General features: G+C 46.0%; 3 protein-coding genes, 1 long non-coding RNA gene, 2 other non-coding genes and 1 pseudogene across 31 annotated transcripts in view; 4 read left to right on the plus strand and 3 right to left on the minus strand.

The window, feature by feature from the left end:
• The window catches only part of LOC130523568 (protein NLRC3-like), a 59,840-nt gene extending 49,201 nt beyond the window's left edge, over window positions 1-10,639 (minus strand). Inside the window, exons 1-5 of the mRNA XM_057028917.1 lie at window positions 10,432-10,639; window positions 9,371-9,472; window positions 8,988-9,100; window positions 7,065-8,887; window positions 5,963-6,138 (exon numbers count right to left, since the gene is read on the minus strand). Of these exons, the coding sequence (XP_056884897.1) occupies window positions 7,344-8,887; window positions 8,988-9,100; window positions 9,371-9,471 (1,758 nt within the window). The 5' untranslated portion in view covers window position 9,472; window positions 10,432-10,639 and the 3' untranslated portion in view covers window positions 5,963-6,138; window positions 7,065-7,343. The remainder of the gene's footprint in view (window positions 1-5,962; window positions 6,139-7,064; window positions 8,888-8,987; window positions 9,101-9,370; window positions 9,473-10,431) is intronic.
• Window positions 1-22,103, plus strand: part of LOC130523562 (NACHT, LRR and PYD domains-containing protein 12-like) — a 669,815-nt gene that overhangs the window by 510,446 nt on the left and 137,266 nt on the right. The window lies entirely within an intron of this gene.
• LOC130523563 (NACHT, LRR and PYD domains-containing protein 12-like) overlaps window positions 1-22,103 on the minus strand; it is a 401,914-nt pseudogene that overhangs the window by 179,308 nt on the left and 200,503 nt on the right.
• Window positions 1-22,103, plus strand: part of LOC130523612 (uncharacterized) — a 90,428-nt gene that overhangs the window by 42,700 nt on the left and 25,625 nt on the right. The gene's annotated exons all lie outside the window — the stretch shown is intronic.
• Window positions 11,541-18,230, minus strand: LOC130523589 (uncharacterized). Of its 2 annotated transcripts, none has more exons than XM_057028951.1 (3): window positions 17,544-18,230; window positions 17,375-17,446; window positions 11,541-17,281 (listed from the first exon to the last, which is right to left on the minus strand). In XM_057028951.1, exon 3 carries the CDS (start codon window positions 14,439-14,441, stop codon window positions 13,614-13,616), a length of 828 nt encoding a protein of 275 aa, XP_056884931.1. In that variant the 5' UTR covers window positions 14,442-17,281; window positions 17,375-17,446; window positions 17,544-18,230; the 3' UTR covers window positions 11,541-13,613. The 2 variants fall into 2 exon arrangements, with proteins under 2 accessions (XP_056884931.1, XP_056884932.1); XM_057028952.1 differs by having other exon boundaries at window positions 17,544-18,227.
• LOC130525034 (5S ribosomal RNA) lies at window positions 19,529-19,647 on the plus strand. Its single transcript, XR_008950316.1, has one exon. It is a non-coding gene; the product is annotated as a 5S ribosomal RNA (ribosomal RNA).
• LOC130525051 (5S ribosomal RNA) lies at window positions 20,688-20,806 on the plus strand. The gene has a single exon (XR_008950332.1). It is a non-coding gene; the product is annotated as a 5S ribosomal RNA (ribosomal RNA).

A 22,103-nucleotide genomic window follows, 5' to 3' on the forward strand; every position in this document is an offset into this window, starting at 1 on the left:
GCGGCCGACTACGGACGGGGCTCCCGCTGTGAGCGGCCGACTACAGACGGGGCTCCCGCTGTGAGCGGCCGACTACGGACGGGGCTCCCGCTGTGAGCGGCCCACTACGGACGGGGATCCCGCTGTGAGCGGCCGACTACAGACGGGGCTCCCGCTGTGAGCGGCCGGCTACAGACGGGGCTCCCGCTAGGAGCGGCCGACTACCCGCCCTGCTGAGGCAGAGCCGTACTGGGATGGAGCGTTACCACGGCGATCCAGCTCAGTGGGCTACATTGCCTCGGCTGAGGAGTACGACAGTGTGAAGTCCCGCAGTGAGCTGATGTTTGAGAAACAGTCTGGGAGACACGGACTGGTGACCCGAGTCACACACGCTGCCAGTACGTTTCCAGAAACATTTAAACACATGAGATATAGAAGTATCAGTAGCTTCATTTGAGTTCTGAGCTTTGGTGTCTGTGTGGAGCTGTGAAACCACAAGAAGAGGGAGGAGCGAGCGATCAGCTGTACGCAGCGATCAAGCCGGCTGTGGATGGAGCCACTACATCATTAAACACATGCGCAACAAGAACAACTACAATGAGCTCAGAGGGTTCAAACAGAGTCCTCAACCCAAAGTCTGATTTAAAAAGATCAAAAGTGGCGTAAATGTCTGGTCCTGACAGGAGAAGGATAACTGGAGCGGCATCGCTCGTACAGTAGACCGACTCTGCCTCTTCCTGGTTACCCCGGTGATGACCTTTGGCACCTTAATCATCTTTCTGAGGGGAATCTGTAACCAACCTCCTCATCTGCCCTTCAAAGGAGACCAGCATGACTCCAGAGAGGAGAACCCACGCCTGCTGTGATGCACACACACAGCCAGGGCTTTTTCCATCACCATCGTTTCTCTGGGGGAAATGTTGCATTTCTTTATCTTAATAACAACAAATCTTGAATGGCAAATTTTAGAGTATTTTACAGGGAAGTGAAATAATGTTTGGACCTCTTATCAGGAAAAGAGAAAGTTGTTAAGAACTGCTCTAAAAACACCACCTCAGGGGGACTATATCCAAATCTCTCCGTTTACTGATGGGACGTTGAAACGTCAATACGCGGATTCATACATTTAGAACTGGACGTTGCACCAGAACTGGAAGCGCGGACTGATACATTTTTAACAGCGGTCGTGCTTCAGCCCTCCGGGGTTTAATAACAAAATACGAAAAATACGAAAATGTTAGTTTTGGAAACATTGTTGTCGGTTGTTCGTCTTGCCGGCTTTTGCAAAATTCACTGATCACACACCTGCCCTCACTCATCAATCAGCTCACCTACCAGTGTATATATTCTCCAGCCTCACACTCACTCAGTGCCAGATTGTTCTTCTGCTCTCATGCAAGACTTTCCAGCGTTGTTTCCCTGTCGGATTACCCGTTACCGACCCTGCCTGTCTTCGTTCTGCCTGCCTTGCCTGTTCCCCGGACAACCTACCAGCGTTCTGCCCCTGACTACAACTTCTGCCTCAGCGTCTCTGGTTCCTGTCGGTTCACCTGGTTTAGACTTCTCGCCCGGCCCCGACTTCGCTGCTGCTCGTCCCACTCCCCGAGCCTGCAACCCATAGACTTTGTGCGGGCCCAGAAGAACGGACTATTTCCTGTGTTTCCTGGTCTGCCTGAGTTCCTGTTTGCCCGTGGGTTAATAAAAGTCATTACTACGGTCCAGCTTTCCAGAGTGCTGCTTTTGGGTCCTAAACTGCACCCGTCACAAATACAGTGCGAACATACGGTATATAGAACATAGGGCACGTTTGTGCGTGATATCACTCTGCGTCTGCGCAACGACAACAACCTCCTATCTTTACTATTTCTGTGCCAACTGGTGGTCTTTTGGGTTGAGGATAACGGTGATCTATATGTAGCTATAGCATCATTGGCCTCCACTCCAGCCACTCCTGGTAGTTCCTCAAAAACACTGAGTTTCTAGTGGATGCACAATCTGTGGAAGCCAACATAGAAACTTCTGAAGAGCCAAAGTTCTTGCAACAAAAATATAGTCCCCAATTAGGTTGTTTTGTTATCACGCGACCCCGTCCCCATTATCTTAAGAGAATATAAAAGAATGAGTGGAGACAGAAGAGAGAATGAGACGTTTTTGGCGCGTGTCGCTCTCGATTTTGTGTTTATTTTTGCAGTAAACTTAAAGGAGGCCTTTTCACTTTATGTTTGATTGCATTTAAGCTGATATTCCATTCTTGACATCTTTAAATTTACAGTATTCATGGGAGATTTATTTGGTCATTTTGCTTCTTTTTATTTCCTATTTCCCACATTTATTCATAGTTTTTATTAGATTGCAATAAATCCTATAACATTGAACAGACTGACTAAAGTCAAATGAGCTGCGGTTCCCACCGATAGCCGTCATTCTGATGGGTTTTTGCTGGCTGCTGCTGAAATATTCCAATGCTCCATGTCACAGAGACAGTAAATACTAAACCCTAAAGATTCTGAAGGCATGATGTAAAATAGTAACGTATAATACAGACATTTGAAGAGACAATTAAAAGAATGTTTTCATGCTTCTAAGAGTGGCCGAGGAGCCATTTAGAACTTTATAAAGATGCACTGTGTGATACCAGGAACTAATTTAACTTCAAGGCAAAGCTGCTTCTGCTTTGTCGACCATCGACTGATCTCCTGAAAGTCCACCAGCGCTTTTTAAAAACTGAATTTTTCATCTATGGAGGGAGTAGACGGCAGATGTTTCCACAGATGCTCTTCACCAGTGGTCAGTGAGTGATGCAGCAGATGAGCGGGAGTTGACTGGCTCCAACCAGCTACTGACTCAATGTCTCCAGCCCATAGTGTGGATTCTCTACGAGATCAGACAGCAGCTTCACTCCTGAATCCTGCAGATTGTTCTGACTCAGGTCCAGTTCTCTGAGATGGGAGGGATTGGACCTCAGCGCCGAGGCCAGAGAGCCACAGCTGATCTCTGATAAGCTGCAGTTAATCAATCTGAAAAATGCAGGATGAGGTTATACGGTGCAGGTCTGCATGTTATCTGCGTCAGTACTAAACCTACGTTAGTTCTTAGTTGGGTCAGACCTGAATTCATGATATTACAAGGAATTTTTTTTAATGTGGTGCATCACAGCAGTGTTGAGAACAGCCTCACTTCACCATCTTAGCAGCTGGTATATAGGTAGAAAAATGAAGACTGACCTGAGCCTCTCCAGTTTACAGTTTGGACTCTCCAGTCCAGAACAGAGCCGCTTCACTCCTGGATCCTGCAACGTGTTGTAGCTCAGGTCCAGAACCCTCAGATGGGAGAGGTTGGACTTCAGAGCTGAGGCCACAGAATCACAGCTGATCTCTGATAAACTGCAGCTCCTTAGGCTAAAATAACAATTATTTTGAGAGAAGACAAATAAAAATCAACGTAGCCAGAGCAAAACACAGCTTACAAGCAACAAACCTCTGGTCCTGCACCGGCTTATCTGCCGTATGTTCCTATTTTGGGTTCTTTCAGGGCGGTTGGACAAGATCTCCAGCGTATGTAAAGTGTGTGTAGGTCAAAATACCTTCCAAGTTTGTGAGACCACATTTCTCAATAGCACTCAACTCTTGTCAGGAGTTGGGACAAAGCGACCCACTCCTGATAGCTTGTGGGCGATGCTGCAGCGACCCTGCAATCCCTACACTCTCTGGTGAAACCAAATCAAAGGTTTTAGACACTGCTGGATGCTGGAAGGGTGGCTATAGTCTGGACGCATCGTTCCCCTGACTGCACGTTTCTCCAACAATGATTGGCAGCTGGTGTCACTTGTTCTCCAGATGAGAGAAGGAAAGAGAGCCCCCCCACAGTGTGTTTGATTGCCCCACTGCAAGCCCAATGCTGCCAGAAAACATTGCAGGAGCATCAATTCCCCTCAGGGCATCAACAAGGACCTCAGGAAAAGGTGCAGCTGCCACCTACTAGAGACAAGCACACTGAGCTGAGATTCAAAGCCCTCTCCTCCCAAGAGAAGAGCTTGTTTGTTGGAGGCTCTTCTGGGCGATACCTGGTGCCACAGCTCCAGTCAGCCCGTCTCTGGAGCTGAGGTGGAGCTTAGCAAGTTTCATGCTTCTCCACCACTTCCTCTGGCTGAGGACCTTCTCAGCTGGTGGTTTCTGCTCCACCTTCCAAATTGAGCAGGTGATACTTCTGCATTCCTGCCACCGGGGTCTCTGCAGAAAGAGTCTTCTCTACTGTTTTATATTAGATTGTAGAAAATTAGGATTTTTGGCTGATGGATTAGATGTTGTTGACTAAGAGCAGGTTTTTCTTAAATAACATAGAAAGATTCGATGAGAAGAGCAAATGTATTATTTTATGAGCTACTTCCACTACTATTATAGACACATACTTCCATATTGTCTTAGATTGCAAGCTGCATTTATTGCATCGTTCATAGAAAGTCATATTTGTGAGGAGAAAAACTCCAATAAGGTAATTTTCTTTAATGATCATTACAACAGAAGGAGGCGATGAACAAACAGATTTATCTAAAAATGTGTGAAAACTTATGGATGGAAACCTTTTTAAAATGGTTGCATTGTGTAGAATCGGTGTAGAATCAACTTGTTGACTTCTGATTTGGACTCCAATGGAAGTGAGGTGCAACAATTGTGGATGCTGAAAGCTTCAGATCTTCATGAAGGTTTCTGTGGTTGGACTGACCTGCTGCCCCTTTAAGAGGGAGGCAGGTTTGGGCTTCTGGCTGGAATTAAGCCACCTCAGATGAGAATGACTGCAGGCTTTCGGTACCAAGGTTTAACAGGGTGCTCACTTCACACTTGGGCTTTTCTCTTTTTGAGATGGCTTTTCTCAGGAGAGAAGGGGCATGGCACACTGCAGCAGCTTTCTTTTTGGGGTTTCTAGGTTTCCTTCTGATCTTTAAAAGACAGGAAGAACCATTTTTGATTGGTCTGAATGTTTGGGCGGTTTTGTGGCCAGCCTAAAATAAAACAAGACAGATCTACAACTGATACTTCCTTTCTAGTCATTGATGACCATCCTCACATGGGACAGATTTCCACAACCAATTTAAGACTGCAAATCTGTCCTGTGTGGTCTTTTTTCTGAGAACTGTAACACTACGTTTATAACAAAGATCAAACATGGAAACAGTTATTGTCTAACTAGTTACACCTGGGAAAGTACTGGATCATCTCTGACTGACCTGAGAGTCTCCAGCTCACAGAGAGGATCCTGGAGAAAACCACAGAGCAGCTTCACTCCTGGATCCTTCAGCTGGTTAAAACTCAGGTCCAGAACCCTCAGATGGGAGGGATTGGACCTCAGCGCCGAGGCCAGAGAGCCACAGCTGATCTCTGATAAACTGCAGTCACTCAGTCTGGATAAGGAATCATGGCAAGAAATGATCTCTTATTGGAGGAAAAGTCATATTACACTTGCTCAAAATCATTATTTCATTTTATTTCATTATTTAATCAGGGCCCTTGGAGTCAGGAGAGCTCTGGCCCCCCACTGATAAACTGGGATATTACAGCAACAACATAGTTAAAACGTATTATAAATTGACTTTCAATGGCTCATTTAAATTCATACTACACTTCTCTTCTCCAAAAGTCAATGGAGTTTATCTTGAAGCCTTTCATTGTTTAGTTGTTATGTTGAAGATAAAAGGAAGCTGACCTGAGAGTCTCCAGCTGACAGTTTAGACTCTCCAGTCCAGAACAGAGCAGCTTCATCCCAGAATCCTCTAGACTGATGTAGCTCAGGTCCAGAACCCTCAGATGGGAGGGATTGGACCTCAGCGCCGAGGCCAGAGAGTCACAGCTGATCTCTGATAAACTGCAGTGTGACAGCCTGGAAAAAGAATAAATGGGGCAAATAAAAACACATTTCTAAATCTGAAAATGAAGAGAAAAGCAGAAAATGTAAGAAATTTAGAAAAGACCAGCAGAGGCCTCCTGACCTGAGCGTCTCCAGTCTGCAGTTTGGATGCATCATTGCAGAAGACAGTAACTTTACTCCGGCATCTGTCAGGCTTTGGTTCCATCTTAAGCTCAGCTCCCGTAGATGAGAGGGTTTGACGTCATTGCTGAGGCCACAACTTCACAATGACTCGTTGAAAGAAAACTAGCAGACAGTCTGTTGTGTATGAAACAAAAATAGTGAGTCAAACTTTGGGATTTCTCATCAACTTATCTGAGAATCTACCTCAACACAAATGTAGCTCATTTCCTGGAAAAGCTAAATTCAACACCGTAGAGCAACAGTTTGAACGACCATCAGATCTGAAATGCAACTGAATTATTCTCAACATTTGTCTTATTTTAGAACAGCTCATAATTACTCAATATTTAAAATGATTGTAGCAAATGGTTTAAAGAAACGTGCATCTTTTTATCTGTCTATCGGCTCTTTGGATATTTTGCATTTCATCCAATTTGTACGATCGTGCGTCAAGTCTTAATTCAGCGATCCGATCGATGACATCAGAGTCTCTGGTTGCATCGATTGCCCTCAGCTTCTGTTCTATCTGCCTGTTTCCCTTCAAATCATTTTCACTGCACCTTTTGTTGCTAGTGATGAAGTTGCCACCTAACGGGTGTGGAAAGGCTCAAACAACTTTGTGGGTCACATAAAGGCTCCAAACGGAACCGCCACAAAGACCTAAAACACCCATTTAAACCAACGAGGCCGGCTGTTTTTACGTTGAACAAATGAAGCAAAATAGTCACGTGTCATTAGTTAAAATGTGTTTTTCTGTCGTTTGAATACTATGTATACAAACAAACAAAAGTTATTTAATGACATGACAGTAATTTCATGATAGTCAGTTAACTTGTGGCTCCTATTATTCCTGCCTTATGTTGGTTTGTCTGGATTGACCTTTGAACTTATATCCAGCCAGTGTTGAACATTTCTGGATGAATTGTTGTTGTTTTTAATTTATGGACGCTGCAATGGAGATAAAGAATTGAAGGAATGACCACTGGAGGGGGTATTGCTACCTGACATGATCCACTCGCTTGATTTAAACGCCGATGTCCGGCCCCAAAATCTTTACTTACTCGGCCTTCCTGCAGTTCCTCACAGCTGGAATCAGGCGACGTCGTCCCTCCTCTGAGGTGTTGTACTGCTGCAGGTTCAGCTCATCCAGAACCTCCTCTGACATCTGCAGCAGGTAGGCCAGAGCTGAACAGTGGATCTCTGACAGTCTCCTCTCTGATTTCTTCTCTGACTTCAGGAACTCTTGGATCTCCTGATGGACTGACTGATCCTTCATCTCCATCAGACAGTGGAAGATGTTGATGCTTCTGTCTGGGGAGATTCATCACTTTTCACCTCCTTCAGGTTGTTGAGGACCTTCTGGATGGTTTCTGAGTGGCTGTCCTCTGATCCAACAGTCCACCCAAGATCCTCTGATTGGACTCCAGAGAGAGACCATGAAGGAAGCGAACAAACAAGTCCAGGTGGCCATTTTCACTTTTGAGAGATTTCATTAGTGCTCTCCTGAGGAAGTCATCAAGAGATGTGACTGGATCGTTATTTGTAAACAACCCAGCAAACCAGGAAAAGGGGTTTGGTTTAGAATATTTTAGGAACTGATTTATAACCGCTGTGTCTTTCCTGGTGTAATGGTGGAACATGTAGACGGCAGCCAGAAACTCCTGAACGCTCAGATGAACAAAGCAGTAGACTGATTTCTGGAAGATCACACTCTCTCTCTTGAAGATCTCTGTACAAACTCCTGAGTACACCGACACCTCGGAGACGTCCAGTCCACATCGCTCCAGGTCTTCTGAGTAGAACATGATGTTTCCTTTCTCCAGATGTTCAAACGCCAGCCGACCCAACTTCAGAAGGAGTTCTTTATCAGCCTCAGTCAGTTCCTCTGGTCTCTGCTTTCCTCCATACTTCTGCTTCTTCCTCTTTATCTGAACCCTCAGGAAGTGTGAGTAGAGGTCAGTCAGGGTTTTGGGCAGCTCTCCTCTCTGGTCTCTGGTCATCATGTCCTCCAGAACTATAGCAGTGATCCAGCAGAAAACTGGGATCAGACACATGATGTGGAGGCTCCTGGAGGCCTTGATGTGTGAGATGATTCTCTTGGACAGATCTTCATCACTGAACCTCCTCCTGAAGTACTCCTCCTTCTGGGAGTCAGTGAAGCCTCGTACTTCTGTGATCCTGTCAACACACGAGGGAGGAATCTGATGGGCTGCTGCAGGTCTGGAGGTGATCCAGATGAGAGCTGAGGGAAGCAGGTTCCCCTGGATGAGGTTCACCAGGAGCACGCCAACGGACGATACTTGTGTGACATCAGAGATGAGCTGATGGTTGTTGAAACCCAGTGAAAATCTGCTTTCATCCAGGCCATCAAAGATGAACAGAAGTTTCCAGACAGTCAGATCTTCTGCTCTGATCTTCTGTAATGTTGGATGGAAAACATGAAGCAGTGAGAGAAGACTGTGCTGCTCATCTCTGATCAAGTTCAGCTCCCTGCATGAGAGCGGAAGCACCAGACTGATGTCTTGGTTCTCCAAACCTTCTGCCCAGTCCAGACTGAACTTCTGCACTGAGAAGGTTTTTCCAACGCCGGCGACACCGTTGGTCAGAACCACTCTGATGTGTCTCTGTTGCTCAGATAAGACTTTGAAGATGTCCTGGCACTTGATTGGAGTGTCCTGGATGTTCTTCTTGGAGGTTCTCTCAAGCTGTCTCACCTCATGTTGTGTGTCCACCTCCTCACTTTGTCCCTCAGTGATGTAGAGCTCAGTGTAGATCTTGTTCAGCAGGGTTCCACTTCCTGCTTCATGAGTTCCTTCAGTCACATGTTCACATCTTCTCTTCAGACTCATCTTATGACCTTCTATCACCTCCTGCAGATCACTTCCTGAACATAAGTAAACCAATGATTTCCATCTATAATAAATCATCAACACAACTACAAATTCATGACATCACAAATTAAATCTCATATTGAACAGTTTTACTTTGTTTGGGCTTCATTTCAGCATCTCCAGATCTGCTTCCAGATTGTGAACAAGAGGACTCTCCTGGTGGAGCTGACTGGTCCCAGTTTGATAGGATGTGCTCCCCCCTCTCACTATGAAACACATCTCTATTAGTCCTTTGATTTATAGGATGAAAGAACCTGATCAAGACTCAATATTGTTCCAGCATTTATGTCTGAATTCATCTTTTAGTTTAAACCTGATTCTTGTTTCTAATCAACAATATTCACATTAAGTCTGTAACTATATGACTGTCTGAGGTTTAAGTGTTAAACATCTCCAATAATAAACTCACAACCTGCTGCTGTTAATGTGACTAACAGCTGCCACACAAACACATCATCACGCTTTAGTTTTCTTACATTTCCTCTGAACTTCTGAAGTCTATTACTTTATCTTTGGAGTGGTCACTCTTCAGGGACACACAGCTGGGCACTGTGGACTCTGCTCTGTCCTCGTCCATCCTGAGGAAACATCAGAAATAGTGATGAGACTGTGATGAAGGTAAATAATCTGTAGAGGTTGTAGTTAAATAATCCCAATTCACTGCATTTTTATCAAACAGGAACATTTCTAATCCATTCTGGATAACAACTGAATCAATAAATCAATGATGTCTCTGTATAATTTTCATGTTTTCAGAGTTTAAGCTGCTTTTTTTAACTGTTCCCTGCAGTGAGAAAAGAACTGGCACCTTTTCCAGCCCCTCATCCTGCAGCACTGAATGTGCTCTAAAGTTCTTTCCAGAGCAAACGTCTCTGCACTTGCAGCAACATGTTGTAGTCATGGATCCGTGAGGAGAACCGGATACAGGAAACGCCCCCACTTTGATCCCAAAACCCAACTGGTGGCCAACGGTGGTCCGGCAACGACGGGGACGCTGGTCCATCGGCCCGACAACACTGGTTTTCCACAGGCCAACATGGTGAAAGGACTGTCTTCAGCTCAGCCACTAAATTATCTGGTGCTACATAAACATACTAGTCAGGACTTTTTAACTTCCCTCATTTGTTCCCCTCTTCAATTATTTCTATGATCCAAGTCCTCAAAGATCACTGCTCTATTTAAAATAGATGAAAGAAATGACACCCACTCCTGCATTTCTTTCACAGTGGTTCCACAACATAGAACAATAAACCACTGTGAGAAAACGTGCAACATGAACCCAAAATCCTGTTGGTGTCCTGTGATCCTGTGTGGATTTAGTTATTTAGTTTATTGTCTTAAACTGGTCCGGCTGAGAGATGCTAACTTGCACACGATTAGATGTTGTTTGACAGGTAATACCAAAATATCCAGCTGTGACCTGGACTGTTGAACAACTCTAATAACTCTAAGAGCTTTTCACCTGTCACAAAAAAGTTTTAAAATGTTGTTAATACCTGTTAAGACTCTCTAACAACGTTAACAGCATAATACTCACTTTACACTCAGCTTGTCGCTCTTCCTGCTTCGTCTGAACAGAATACTTTCACTTTTAAAACCTAATCAACAGCTTCATGGCGTATATATTACTACCATTAAAGCATTCTGGGAGGGTTTAAAGTTCTTTTAGGATCAGTAGCAAAGAGCAGAAAAATAAACTAAACTTCACTTAGAAAGACTATTCAACTATAACTAAAGCCAGACTATAAGAAAGTTAAATAAGAACTATTCATTTATAATGTATAATGATGTTTTGTGCTAAAACTAATATGAAGTCTTGTTGAATTTTCTTAAGCCAAGAATTCTTCAGCTCTATGCAGCTCTTCAATAGTAACAAAAATGTTTTCAAATCTTGATTTTATCTCCAAACACAACTGTCAATTCTTTTCAATAATTTCTTCGTTTCCACTCACCTGTCGGTCTTCAGTCTTCCTGCTTAGTCTGAAAGGAATACTTTTACCTTTCCTTTTTCCTCTGTTAATGAACAACTTTATGGCTGTTGATTTATATTCCACTACTATAAAAGCATTCTGGAAGGGTTCAAGATGAAAAGTTGTTTTGCTATTGTAATGCCATAAATATGTTTTTGCATTTAAATTAAAACTGACTAACTTAGTTAACTAAATAGGATTTATGATGCTTGACAGATTTGAAAGACTTGTAAAAGCAGCAGATTTCTGCAGCCCTGGAGTCCAGGAGGAGCAGCAGAGGTCAGAATGTGTCGGAGCGCGTTTAACTATTGTCTGCAGTTCCACGCGTGTCCACCGGGTGGCGGTAAAGCACCACATGATATTTCTCCTTTTTGGAACTTCTTCAGCTGCGTTGAGCTTTAAATCTTCCCCTGTCGCTCCCTTTAAGCTCTAAACTTTGCGGTTCGATGTGTAGTTTGTTGGTTTAAATATTTTTGATGAATTCTGATGATGACTGAAACTGTCAATGACCAATAGAAAGTTCGTCCATTGTTCTACTGCGTCACACATTTTCATTATTTATTGTCATTTTTGGGTCTAAACTGGACCAGTTCTGTGAGCTGTTTTGCTTTTTCTGTGGACCAGATGTTCCAGGCAGGTTCCATCATCGGACACAGACGGAGACAGGTCACGTGACAACAGTCAGCCTTTAGTTCTTTATTCCAGGAGGATCTGGTTTATATACAGACACGTATCTGCAAAATACTAAAAAGTCTATGAACCCAAAGTACTAAAAAGTCTACATCCACGCACACGCGTGTATTAAGTGTTTATACACACGTGTGCGCGTACGTGCACACTGTATATTCATCTAATAACTGTTAGTTTCTAAAACACCAAAGTAGAGTCACTGAGGCACGGCTTCACCTCCTTTACACCGAGGTTTCCCTGAGCAGGTGTGATGAACTGTTGCAGAAGGAAAAGCATGGAACATGTTAATAACCGGACACAACAACACTCAGGTTTATTGTCTGACGGCATCAGTGTCTCTGGTTGCATCTGTCTGAGGAGCATTGTGAAACCAGGAGCAGTGTAAATGAGGGGGGGGGGGCAGTGAGTGGATGCTGCATTCATCAAACACACAATAGTCAGAAGAGAAGAAGGAAGAACAGAAGCCCGTGTTCCTCAGTGTTGGTGTGGAGACGCCTGTTTGGAGGAGCAGGAAGCAGGCTGGACTCTTCCAGCTGGCTTTAATGCCACTTCTCTTCTGAGAACCTCCCAGCAGCTTTCTCTCCACCATCTTTTTACGCTGAAGCTTTTTGATCATTTCAGGTCAGATGTTCTTGGACTGAGGTTAAACATGTTTGTTCTTGTGCTCGGAGCGAACCGACGATCCTCTAAAGTCAGGCATCCTAAAGGTGGATGTTTTCTGAGGCCTGGAGGCTTTAAAGTGGCGCTTTTACCCACTTGTCCTCGTTCTGTTGGAAACTTGATCCAAAAACCTTTTCTGGAGCTTCATGTTCTGCTTTTTTGAAGGAATGAAATGGTTTCATCAGCGCTGCCGGGGGCTGAGCAGGCTTCATAAATCTGAAGCTCTGAGATCCTTTAAAGATCTCCTGGAATCAGCAGATGGGGGTTTGATCCAAAACTGTAAGAATCAGTCAAGCTATCAAATCTTGACTCAGTCCAAGCGTGAACCAGTCCATCCAGAGCTGATTATGGCTCAGCCAGGAGGAAAGCACGGCCTGGGGGGGTTCATATGGAGCAGGCACACTCTGGCTCTATTGCTACTGAAAACAGCCCTTCAGCACAGCAGCCTGGAATACAGTTCTGGAGAACACCTGTTCCCAACAGAACCTGTTTAAAACGGGACCAGTAAAGATGCCCGGCGTGACCACGACCACGGGGAGAGAGGGGGGGGGGGCAGAGACAGGCGGTAACGCCGCTGCCCACCGATTCACCTGGAAACAACAAAAACCCCAGCAGCTTGGACCCAATATGGCAGCGTGTTCCTCAGAAACGCTCCTCAAACTCTCCCCACAGCTTCATTGCTAAACAGGATTTGGGTTTTTTTGTCCGTGCTAAATGGAAAGTGTTTGTCCTTTGGTGGTCCAACAGGACCACGATTTGGATGGATGGATGATTTGATGTTATTGAGAATAAAAACAGCTGAAAATGGAAGCGGAGATGTTTCAGAGCACCAGAGTTCAGAAAGAGTTTCTAATCAAACACCGCCTGTTGGGAATGATGAATGGATGAATTTTTATTTAATTTAGACTAATTTAGACTAATTTTAACATCCTTTATGCCAGTTCCATAGAGCGTGCGCACACACACACTAGCAAAGATGATATCCAAACAACAAATAAATGGGAGTCAAAAGAAATCATTTAAAGCTCATATGTCAGAGTCAAGGTCGAGGGTTTTCTATGGCCCCCGGGATGATATTGATTTATTATTAGAACCGGCCCACAGGCCGCAGATGTTTTACACAGGCCAATACTACATTTCCCACAATGCAACGGTGACAGTCTGAGCGGGAGGTGGCTTCATTTAATTATTTATCAGTAGTCATTAGCATAACAGCAAAAGTTAACTTTCAGATACCCATAAAATGGCAAAAGGGAAGGTGGACACTGAGAACCGGGGGTTCAAACAAGGTGGGAGTGGGAGCACATGTTCACGGAGGCAGCTGGGAAACCTGGGTGTCTTCTGAGTGGAGAAAGGGTGGCGGTAATGAAAGAATATCATCTGAGACGCCATCATGAAGCTAAACACAGCCGATCTGTCTCTGAGCTTTGTCCTCCACACGCTTTTTGGTGGCCTCCAGCTCCCTCTGGAAAAACTCTGACGTGGCAAATTGTTCAAAGGGCATTCTGGGGTCAGAGAGTCCCTCAGCAGCATCAGTCTGATGCACCTTCCTTGAGCAGTAGAAGTAGCGAACAGGACCCTGCTGATAGAAAAAGTGGATGGAAGATCCACCCGTCCCATACGGAGACTTGGGCTGTCCACAGGCCAGACAGGGTTTCGTCTGTCTCATCTTCTGCTCTGGTCGCTGCTGCTGCTGCTCCATCTCTAGAATGCCCTGCACAATTTTTTCAATGGAATCCTGCGTCAGAGGCGTGGGCAGGGCGGCTGTGGGAGGAGTGACAACAGCCGTCTCCATGGTGACTACAGGAACGCTGGTTGTTTTGCTCCCCTCTGTCAAGGAGTACCACAGCTGTTGAGTCTCCAGGAGCTTCTCTGGGCTGGTGTTCAGAGAAGAACTGGTGTTCAACAGCTTTGCCAGATGCTTCACATAGCGGGATATGTGAAACCTGGTGGTGGGGCGGAGCAAGCTGTTCGGATCGGCCGCAGACCGATGGACCGTGTCTGCGTAGTCTGGATCCACAAGCCTCAGGATGTCCTTGTCCCCATGATGATACTGCAGCAAACTATCAATAGCGTCTTTCATGGGAAGAGTCCAGCGTGTGTGGTCCAAGACAAACACTCCACCACCAGTCTTCATGGGTCCAGTGCGGGCGCTCCTCGGCGAGGACTTCAGCGGCAGGGGCAAAGCTCCAGAGACGTCTGGAACACAAACAAAGCAATAATGCATCCTTAGTAACTCATATTATCGCCATATGGGCTATTGAGAAAACACATTAATATCCATCCCTTAATAACAGAAAGTGTAATATTTAACACATCAAAAGATTGAGATACACTGACCACAACCTAACTAAATCTATTTATTTTCAATCATTCGAAGGCCTTAATTCCAACATGCCGCTCTGAAAAACCCGATTATCGTTGACCCGCCCACTGATCTTTCAGGATCCTGGTCATCCTCTGCTGGAATCTCCTTTACACGTCCAGCAGCAGAGAGATGGAAGCTGACAGGTGGCGCAGGGGGAAGCGACGGCACAGCAGTCGCTGTTGCCCAGCTGGAGGAAGGTGTTGCCCCAGGAGCATCGTCTGGAGCGGGAGGGGGCACAAGAGCCGAAGGCGGATCCCTCTTCTGCATTTTGTGTTTGTCCCAGTCCAGAGGGAGCGGAGGGCAGCCCGGTTCTCTGGACTCCAGCCCAAACCTTTCTCCAGTGTCTCTGTCAGAGAGGTGAACGCAGGGCACTTGTCTTGTCCCGTCACTGCCATGGAAGCAGAGTTCAACTCCCACATTGAGGCAGGGTCAAAGACAGCAGGGAGGACGGCGCCGGGCTTCTTCATGTCTACCGGTCGCTGAAAGTTCCACCGCACAACGCCGGTCATGGCCTGGGCCTGGAACAGTTCAGGGGAGACCTGCGTACCCGTGACCCACTGGGCCTGCTGGAAATGGTAGCCCTCCTGCTGAGATGTACCACGGACAGGGATCCAGACGGGGACTTTGGCACCTTCGCCCGCTACGTGGTTTAGCTGAAGGGTCCCTCCGTCCCTGTCCATTATCCCCTCAGACAGTTCTGGGTCACTGAGGCAACCACGGAGGATGTGAACCCTCTGAACGCGCCACGTCTTCAGCATGGATAGGGTTAGGGTTAGCATGGAGCATTTTTCAGTTTGAATGACGGCAAACAAAGAAGATGGCTGATCTCACCTGTCCATCCAGTGGTAGCCGGCCTTTCCCACCCCAGCGTGGCTGTACCTCTGGGCCATTCCTTGCTACATCGGATGCAGGGACCTTTCTGTCTCAGCCTGAACCATCACCCAGGACACAATGAGCCAGTTCTCATTCATCACTGCGAAACTGGACATGGCTCCAGATGCCAGTGTCACCTTCCTCGCCATCTTCCTCGTGTGGTCCCACCTGAAAACCTGCCCCAACGTGCCCTGGAGGAGCTTGGTCAGAGACGGCTGTTGACGCTTGAACTCATCCAGCAGGCAGTCAGTCAGGTAGAATCCGGACACAGACACCCCACCCCAACCTTCTTGGTCCTCGTATGGCCCGAAAGCACGTGGCCGATCTTCCATCCTCACGTACTGGCCGATGGTTCTCTGTCCGTACGCCCCAGCCTCGGCCTCCCTGACGTTCTGTACGGCGTGCAGATATGCCAGGTGAGCTCGTTCATACTTGAGGTGCATGAGCTCATTCACCTGGTTCGCCATATCGGTCGGTGACTTGCCAGAACGCCGCAGTTCATCCATTACCGACTTGCACGCAGCCTTCTTGTAAGTCAGGAATGCAGGCAAAAGGTTAGTAAAGCGCACGGGCAGCTTCTCCACCCATGGAGGGTTGTCAGGACCAGTTCCTGCGACAGGCCTTGCAGCAGAGTCGCGAGGAAAAGATCAAATACTGGCCACGGACGCTGACGATCACTGGAGGTCTGCCCACGCCTGCAGAGACCACCTGAGGACGAGGACAGCTATGGAGGCACGGCAGGATGTCATTGTTCCTCAACCTGACCATGATGTGGCTCTCTGGCTTCCAAATGAAAAATGGATGGAGCTGAAAAAAGTTGGGGGACGGGAGCTCAGCCACCATGTCCAGTAGCTCCGGCTGAGGAGGAAGACGCCAAAGAGAAATTGCGTTCCCAGGGTTATGCACTGGTCGGGACCCAGGCCACAACCCAAGTTGTTGAAGCTCCGTCCTCATCCACAGCTTTTGATGTTGTGAGCAGATCCACTTGCTCATGTCGTGGTCAGGGACAGGCATGGGAACAGGAGCTATGGGAACTAGGATAAAGTAAAGAAGACAGTTGAACAACATAAAGTTATCATTACTGAAGAGACAATTTCAGTGCCCCCGCCCTCACATGATATAAACACACGATACAAGGAAACAAACACGCGCCTCGGACACTTGGTTTCATTCCAGAGCTCACACGTCAGATTTTTTCCATGTCAGTGACAAAGAATCGTGTCAATTTGAATCACCCCGGGACACTTTATTATTGTTCAACACCCCACGGAATGGGGGAAATGTACATGGTTTAACATCCCACTCTTTTGGTCTTGGGTAGAGTCCGTCAAAGGAGGCACTCTGCCGTCAGAGGTCTGTGCCGTGCAAGAGTCAGGTCCTGAAAACAAGTGCAGACTTGCTATTAAGAAATTACAGTCACTTCACCTGATGACAACATGGAAAGAACAGTCAGCTGGACATTACAGAGACATCAGGTTGTTCATCAGCCCTAAATAAAAAGAAAAGGAAACTGTTTTTCAACGAAGCAGCAAAGAGAACAAAAACAAACACTTACCCTCCTCCTCATAGTCAATATCAGTTCATCATTGCACGGATCAATTCATAGTCCTCACGACGGTTATTATCACACCAACATATGAAGAGTAATATTAAAGGAACTCGGCCGGAACATCAAGAACACAAAAATAATAAGATAAGTTTCAGATTTGGAGAGGAATTCTTCATGGAAAGGAACGGAACTCCAGCTCTGAAACCTATTTTTCAGAAACCTGTCTTTGCTCCTGGTGGCACTCTCGGCAGGGCGGCTGCTGCTACTGGCATAGCATCTGCACACAGATGAAAAGAAAAACAATAGAAATCAGATACGGCATGGACTTTGTTTGTCTGACATGAAATGAATGTGGTAACGGTGTATTTACAGCTCTGGACTTGCAGATCAGAGTTATGGATGCTCAGCATCTCCCTTTCCATCTCCACGTCCTCCTCCATGGCTGTGTTAAAGACAAAAATACCGGCTACAGGTTATTAGTAGAAAAGAAAAAAACCTTTTCCCAAAGTTGAACTTGTCACATGAAGGAATGAGCATACCCAGGGGCTCAGCTGGGGCCTTCATGGGATGCTCAGCAGGTGTGGAAGATGTGGTGGGCTGCTGCCTCTTCAGCAGGTTCTGCTGCAACCTGGACATTCGTGTACCTGGAACGCAGCGCCTGCCTGTGACAAAATCAGCATAGCCATCACCTCTGCTGTCCCAGATCTCCTTCCACCTGCTCTTGGCTCGGGCACCAAATCCAACCAGCTGGTCGTCTTCAGATGAGGCAGTCACTCCATCCCCTCTTCCGGCCTCATAAGTGAGGAGAGCCTGGATTTCTTGGAAACTGAGGGCATAACTCACAAATGACTGGAGGCTGTCCTTACTGTGGCTGTCAGCCATACAGAGACCTGCTGCCTCCTCGCTCTGCACGTTCTTGATCAGATACACGGTGGATCCTACGTCATTCTGCAAAAGCCATCTGAATGACTTCCCTTTATATTTACCAAACTGCAGGACATAGTCTCCCTGCACCTCCATCTTATCTGAGGGATCCCCCCTCTTTGTCGGATGACGGCCAAAGCGTTCTGCCGTACGAGGTCCTCCCTCATGGCCGCAGACTTGTCCTGAGGAGTGGAACTCACCCGTTTGGCTTCATCAGATGGCTCCTGGAGGAGAAACCCAAGAGGCCCCTTGCGGAACACGACCTGAAGTTTCCCAGGGAAAAAGGGCGAATTGCTTCTGCATGTTGAGCTGACATAAAGGAAAAATGTCTATTAATTTTCTCATTTTTATTAGACACTGATAAAACAGTTCCACCCATTTTTCACATCACACCTGATAAATGTGATCAAAGGAATCTTAGGCCAGTAAAAGATAAAGTGTGGTACCATGTGTAAAGTCTGTGTGTGTGTGTGTGTGTGTGTGTGTGTGTGTGTGTGTGTGTGTTTGTGAGTGTGCGCACACATGCAATTATCATGTAGGTGTGAAAGTGTAAGATCAAGGTTGTTGGGGTGTCGATTCAGGAGTTCAGAAGGTCAGTACCTGGTGTGGCTAGTGAGGAAAAGACTGGAAAGTGATGGGGTGTGTGTGTGTGTGTGTAGGTGTGTGTGTGTGTGTGTGTGTGTCTGTGTGTGTGTGTGAGAGAACATGTTGGGGGGGGGGCAGGAGGACAGTATCCCCTCTCAAAGACATTGGAAACAAAAACACACATTTGATGTAATAAAATGTAATACTACCACTACTAATATTACTACTAATAATAATTATAGTAATAATAATAATAATACCGAGATTTCAGTGCCACGACAAGTAAATCGGTTACTTGAATATAAAATATGAACAAGTTCATTCATCACTATCGTGTAATTTAATTTATGAAAAACTAGCTTGACAAGATATGAGTATATTATAGCATGACAAATACAGTACATTATAATTTAGGGCCAATTATAACACGTTCCTTGCTAATTTAGGACAAAATTGACCACAGCCTATGCACAATTACGAAAAGTTTCCTCATTAATTTAGTAGGAAATCAAGCCCAAACTTACCTTCAGCGAAGTTTACCAAAGAATGAACCAAGAATGGCCGATCCTCCGGAGAGGAGCCGCTCTTCATAGAAACGGCAGAACAGCGCCACGGGATGATAGCGGCCGGAAATATATTGCGTCCGTAGTGGTTTAGCACTACCATTGAAAATGAATGGGAAACGGTTTAGGGCCGTTAGCTCCGGCCATGGCACCGATTCCCGCCATGGCACATTGCTTTTAGTTGATTTCATTTATCGGAGTTGAATCTTGTTTGATTTTTTTGAAGGCGTTTTACCTCTCATCCAAGAGCCGTTGTAGGCAGATTTGATGATATGACGCTCATAGGCTATATAGCCTTTTCTTTTTGGGGGGGGAATGGATTGGAGGCTGCTCCAACATTGACGTTTGGACTGTGACAAAGCAAAATGGACAACCTCCACCAGAATAAGTGTTTCAAGAAAATAAGTTTGAGTGTATTAACTTCAAAAGGCCATTTTCTTGTACCTGCTCTCGCTTACGGCCATACCACCCTGAGAACGCCCGATCTCGTCCGATCTCGGAAGCTAAGCAGGGTCGGGCCTGGTTAGTACTTGGATGGGAGACCGCCTGGGAATACCAGGTGCTGTAAGCTTTTTGCACTCTTCCACTGGGTCAGCAGAGGCCGCCAGTGTTCCTGATAATTATCCAGCCAGATGTAATTCACTTCTTAAGTACTTCTAACATTGAGATTTAATGTTGCACTATTGTACATCGTTTGAGATTTAATATTTTATGAGTGTGTGTGTGTGTGTGTGTTGTGTGTGCGTGCGTCGTGGGTGCGTGTGTGTTTGTGTTTAATAAAATTGAATTTCCCACTTTGGTCCACACTATTGTCAACATTTCTGTCTTCAACAAAAGCCAACTCAAGGCGGCAGATTCCTGAATTGAAAACAATATCTAAAGAACTCAAGTATCATACTAACAACACTAATATTCCATCTGTCTATCCCCAACTGAATTAACTCCACACCTATCTCATCAGATTATTTGTAACAGAATAAGCAGATAACGTAGCATTTCCCTGTTCATATCTGCTACTTGCAATTTAGAATTTGTCAATAAAACTATGCTATGACACAAACTACAGTTTAATAGATGGCTGTGCTCCTAAAAAGAGCAGCATTTGTGGCTCATAAACCTCACAGACACTGCTATGCACTTTAAACATTTTTATGATGGTGAATTTTTCAATCAAATATCTTCTCTTGATAATGCCCAAAGCTGGATTCGAACTCTCTCCTCTGGGGTCTTCAGGAGGTTTCAATCAGGTTGTCTGTGACAGCAATTGTCAACTGGCCCGCACCGGCCGGGGATCGATTCCCGGCCATGGCACCGATTCCCGGCCATGGCACATTGCTTTTAGTTGATTTCATTTATCGGAGTTGAATCTTGTTTGATTTTTTTGAAGGCGTTTCACCTCTCATCCAAGAGCCGTTCTAGGCAGATTTGATGATATGGCGCTCATAGGCTATATAGCCTTTTCTTTTTGGGGGAAATGGATTGGAGGCTGCTCCAACATTGAGGTTTGGACTGTGACAAAGCAAAATGGACAACCTCCACCAGAATAAATGTTTCAAGAAAATAAGTTTGAGTGTATTAACTTCAAAAGGCCATTTTCTTGCACCTGCTCTTGCTTACGGCCATACCACCCTGAGAACGCCCGATCTCGTCCGATCTCGGAAGCTAAGCAGGGTCGGGCCTGGTTAGTATTTGGATGGGAGACCGCCTGGGAATACCAGGTGCTGTAAGCTTTTTGCACTCCTCCACTTTACGTCCATCAGTAACTCACCTGTACCTGGACATTCTTCACACATTCATGTTTAAATGGTGTTTAAACACTTGTCATGGTTTTAAACACTCATCAAAGTCAGTGTTTTCAGATTCTGTGATTTCACACTGGACAGAATGTGAATGAGGTACATCTACAAATCCTCTTTACTTAAACAGAAGTTTCTACATCCAAAACACTCCTGATTAACTCAAATAAAAGCCGAACAAACTCAGTACCAACATGAGATTAAAAAGATGCAAACAGACATATTGCTCAGTGCTTTTTAATTGAAGAAATCAGAATTATGAGCATCAATTATGCAGGTGTGTTAAAAGAAAAACACTGGAACAATCAAACATGGGAACAGAACCTGGATTTAAAAAAACAAACTAAGGGAAAAAAAAGAGCTGCAAAAATATCCATAGCGCTCTGTTCACAGCCATTAATATCTCCACTTATTTGGATGGCGAGTCCCAGCTGGTTGGGGCTCTTGTTCTGGGTAGGGTGGGCGAAGTCGCGTAGGGTGGCTAAGGTCTGGGTAGGGTGGGCTAAGGTCTGGGTAGGGTGGGCGAAGGTCTGGGGATGGGGCACGCTTACTGGGTGGCATCCGACAGACCTGTGCATATGTCAGTTTGGGGCCGACCTGAAAAGTCAGAGCACAAGGATTTAGTTTCCAACATGAGCATCGTTGCAGCAGCTCTGGTAAAACCAGATTAATATTGGCTGACAATTCTGTGACCTCACGGACCCTGAATAACCCGGCTTGCTGGCTTTGAGAAGACTCTGTTCACGCAGTTCAGGACGATTCAAATAAAACAAGGTTGCGTCTGACAGTGAGTGTTTCTGACATTATTAGTAAATGTACCTTGTTCTCAGTTGCAGGTACGGTTGCTACGGAAACATTCACCGCAGAAAGAGAAGGGAAGTTGGCCTCCTCGATCTCAGGAAGAGGTGACGGCTTCCTCTCTGCGTCCTATAAAGCGACACTGGGTCTTGGTCTGTAGTCGGCCGCTCACAGCGGGAGCCCCGTCTGTAGTCGGCCGCTCCTAGCGGGAGCCCCGTCTGTAGTCGGCCAATCAAAGCGGGAGCCCCGGCTGTAGTCTGCCGCTCACAGCGGGAGCCCCGTCTGTAGTCTGCCGCTCACAGCGGGAGCCCCGTCTGTAGTCGGCCGCTCACAGCGGGAGCCCCGTCTGTAGTCTGCCGCTCACAGCGGGAGCCCCGTCTGTAGTCTGCCGCTCACAGCGGGAGCCCCGTCTGTAGTGGGCCGCTCACAGCGG

Source organism: Takifugu flavidus, chromosome 4, assembly GCF_003711565.1.
Source record: "Takifugu flavidus isolate HTHZ2018 chromosome 4, ASM371156v2, whole genome shotgun sequence".
Lineage (NCBI taxonomy): Eukaryota > Metazoa > Chordata > Actinopteri > Tetraodontiformes > Tetraodontidae > Takifugu > Takifugu flavidus.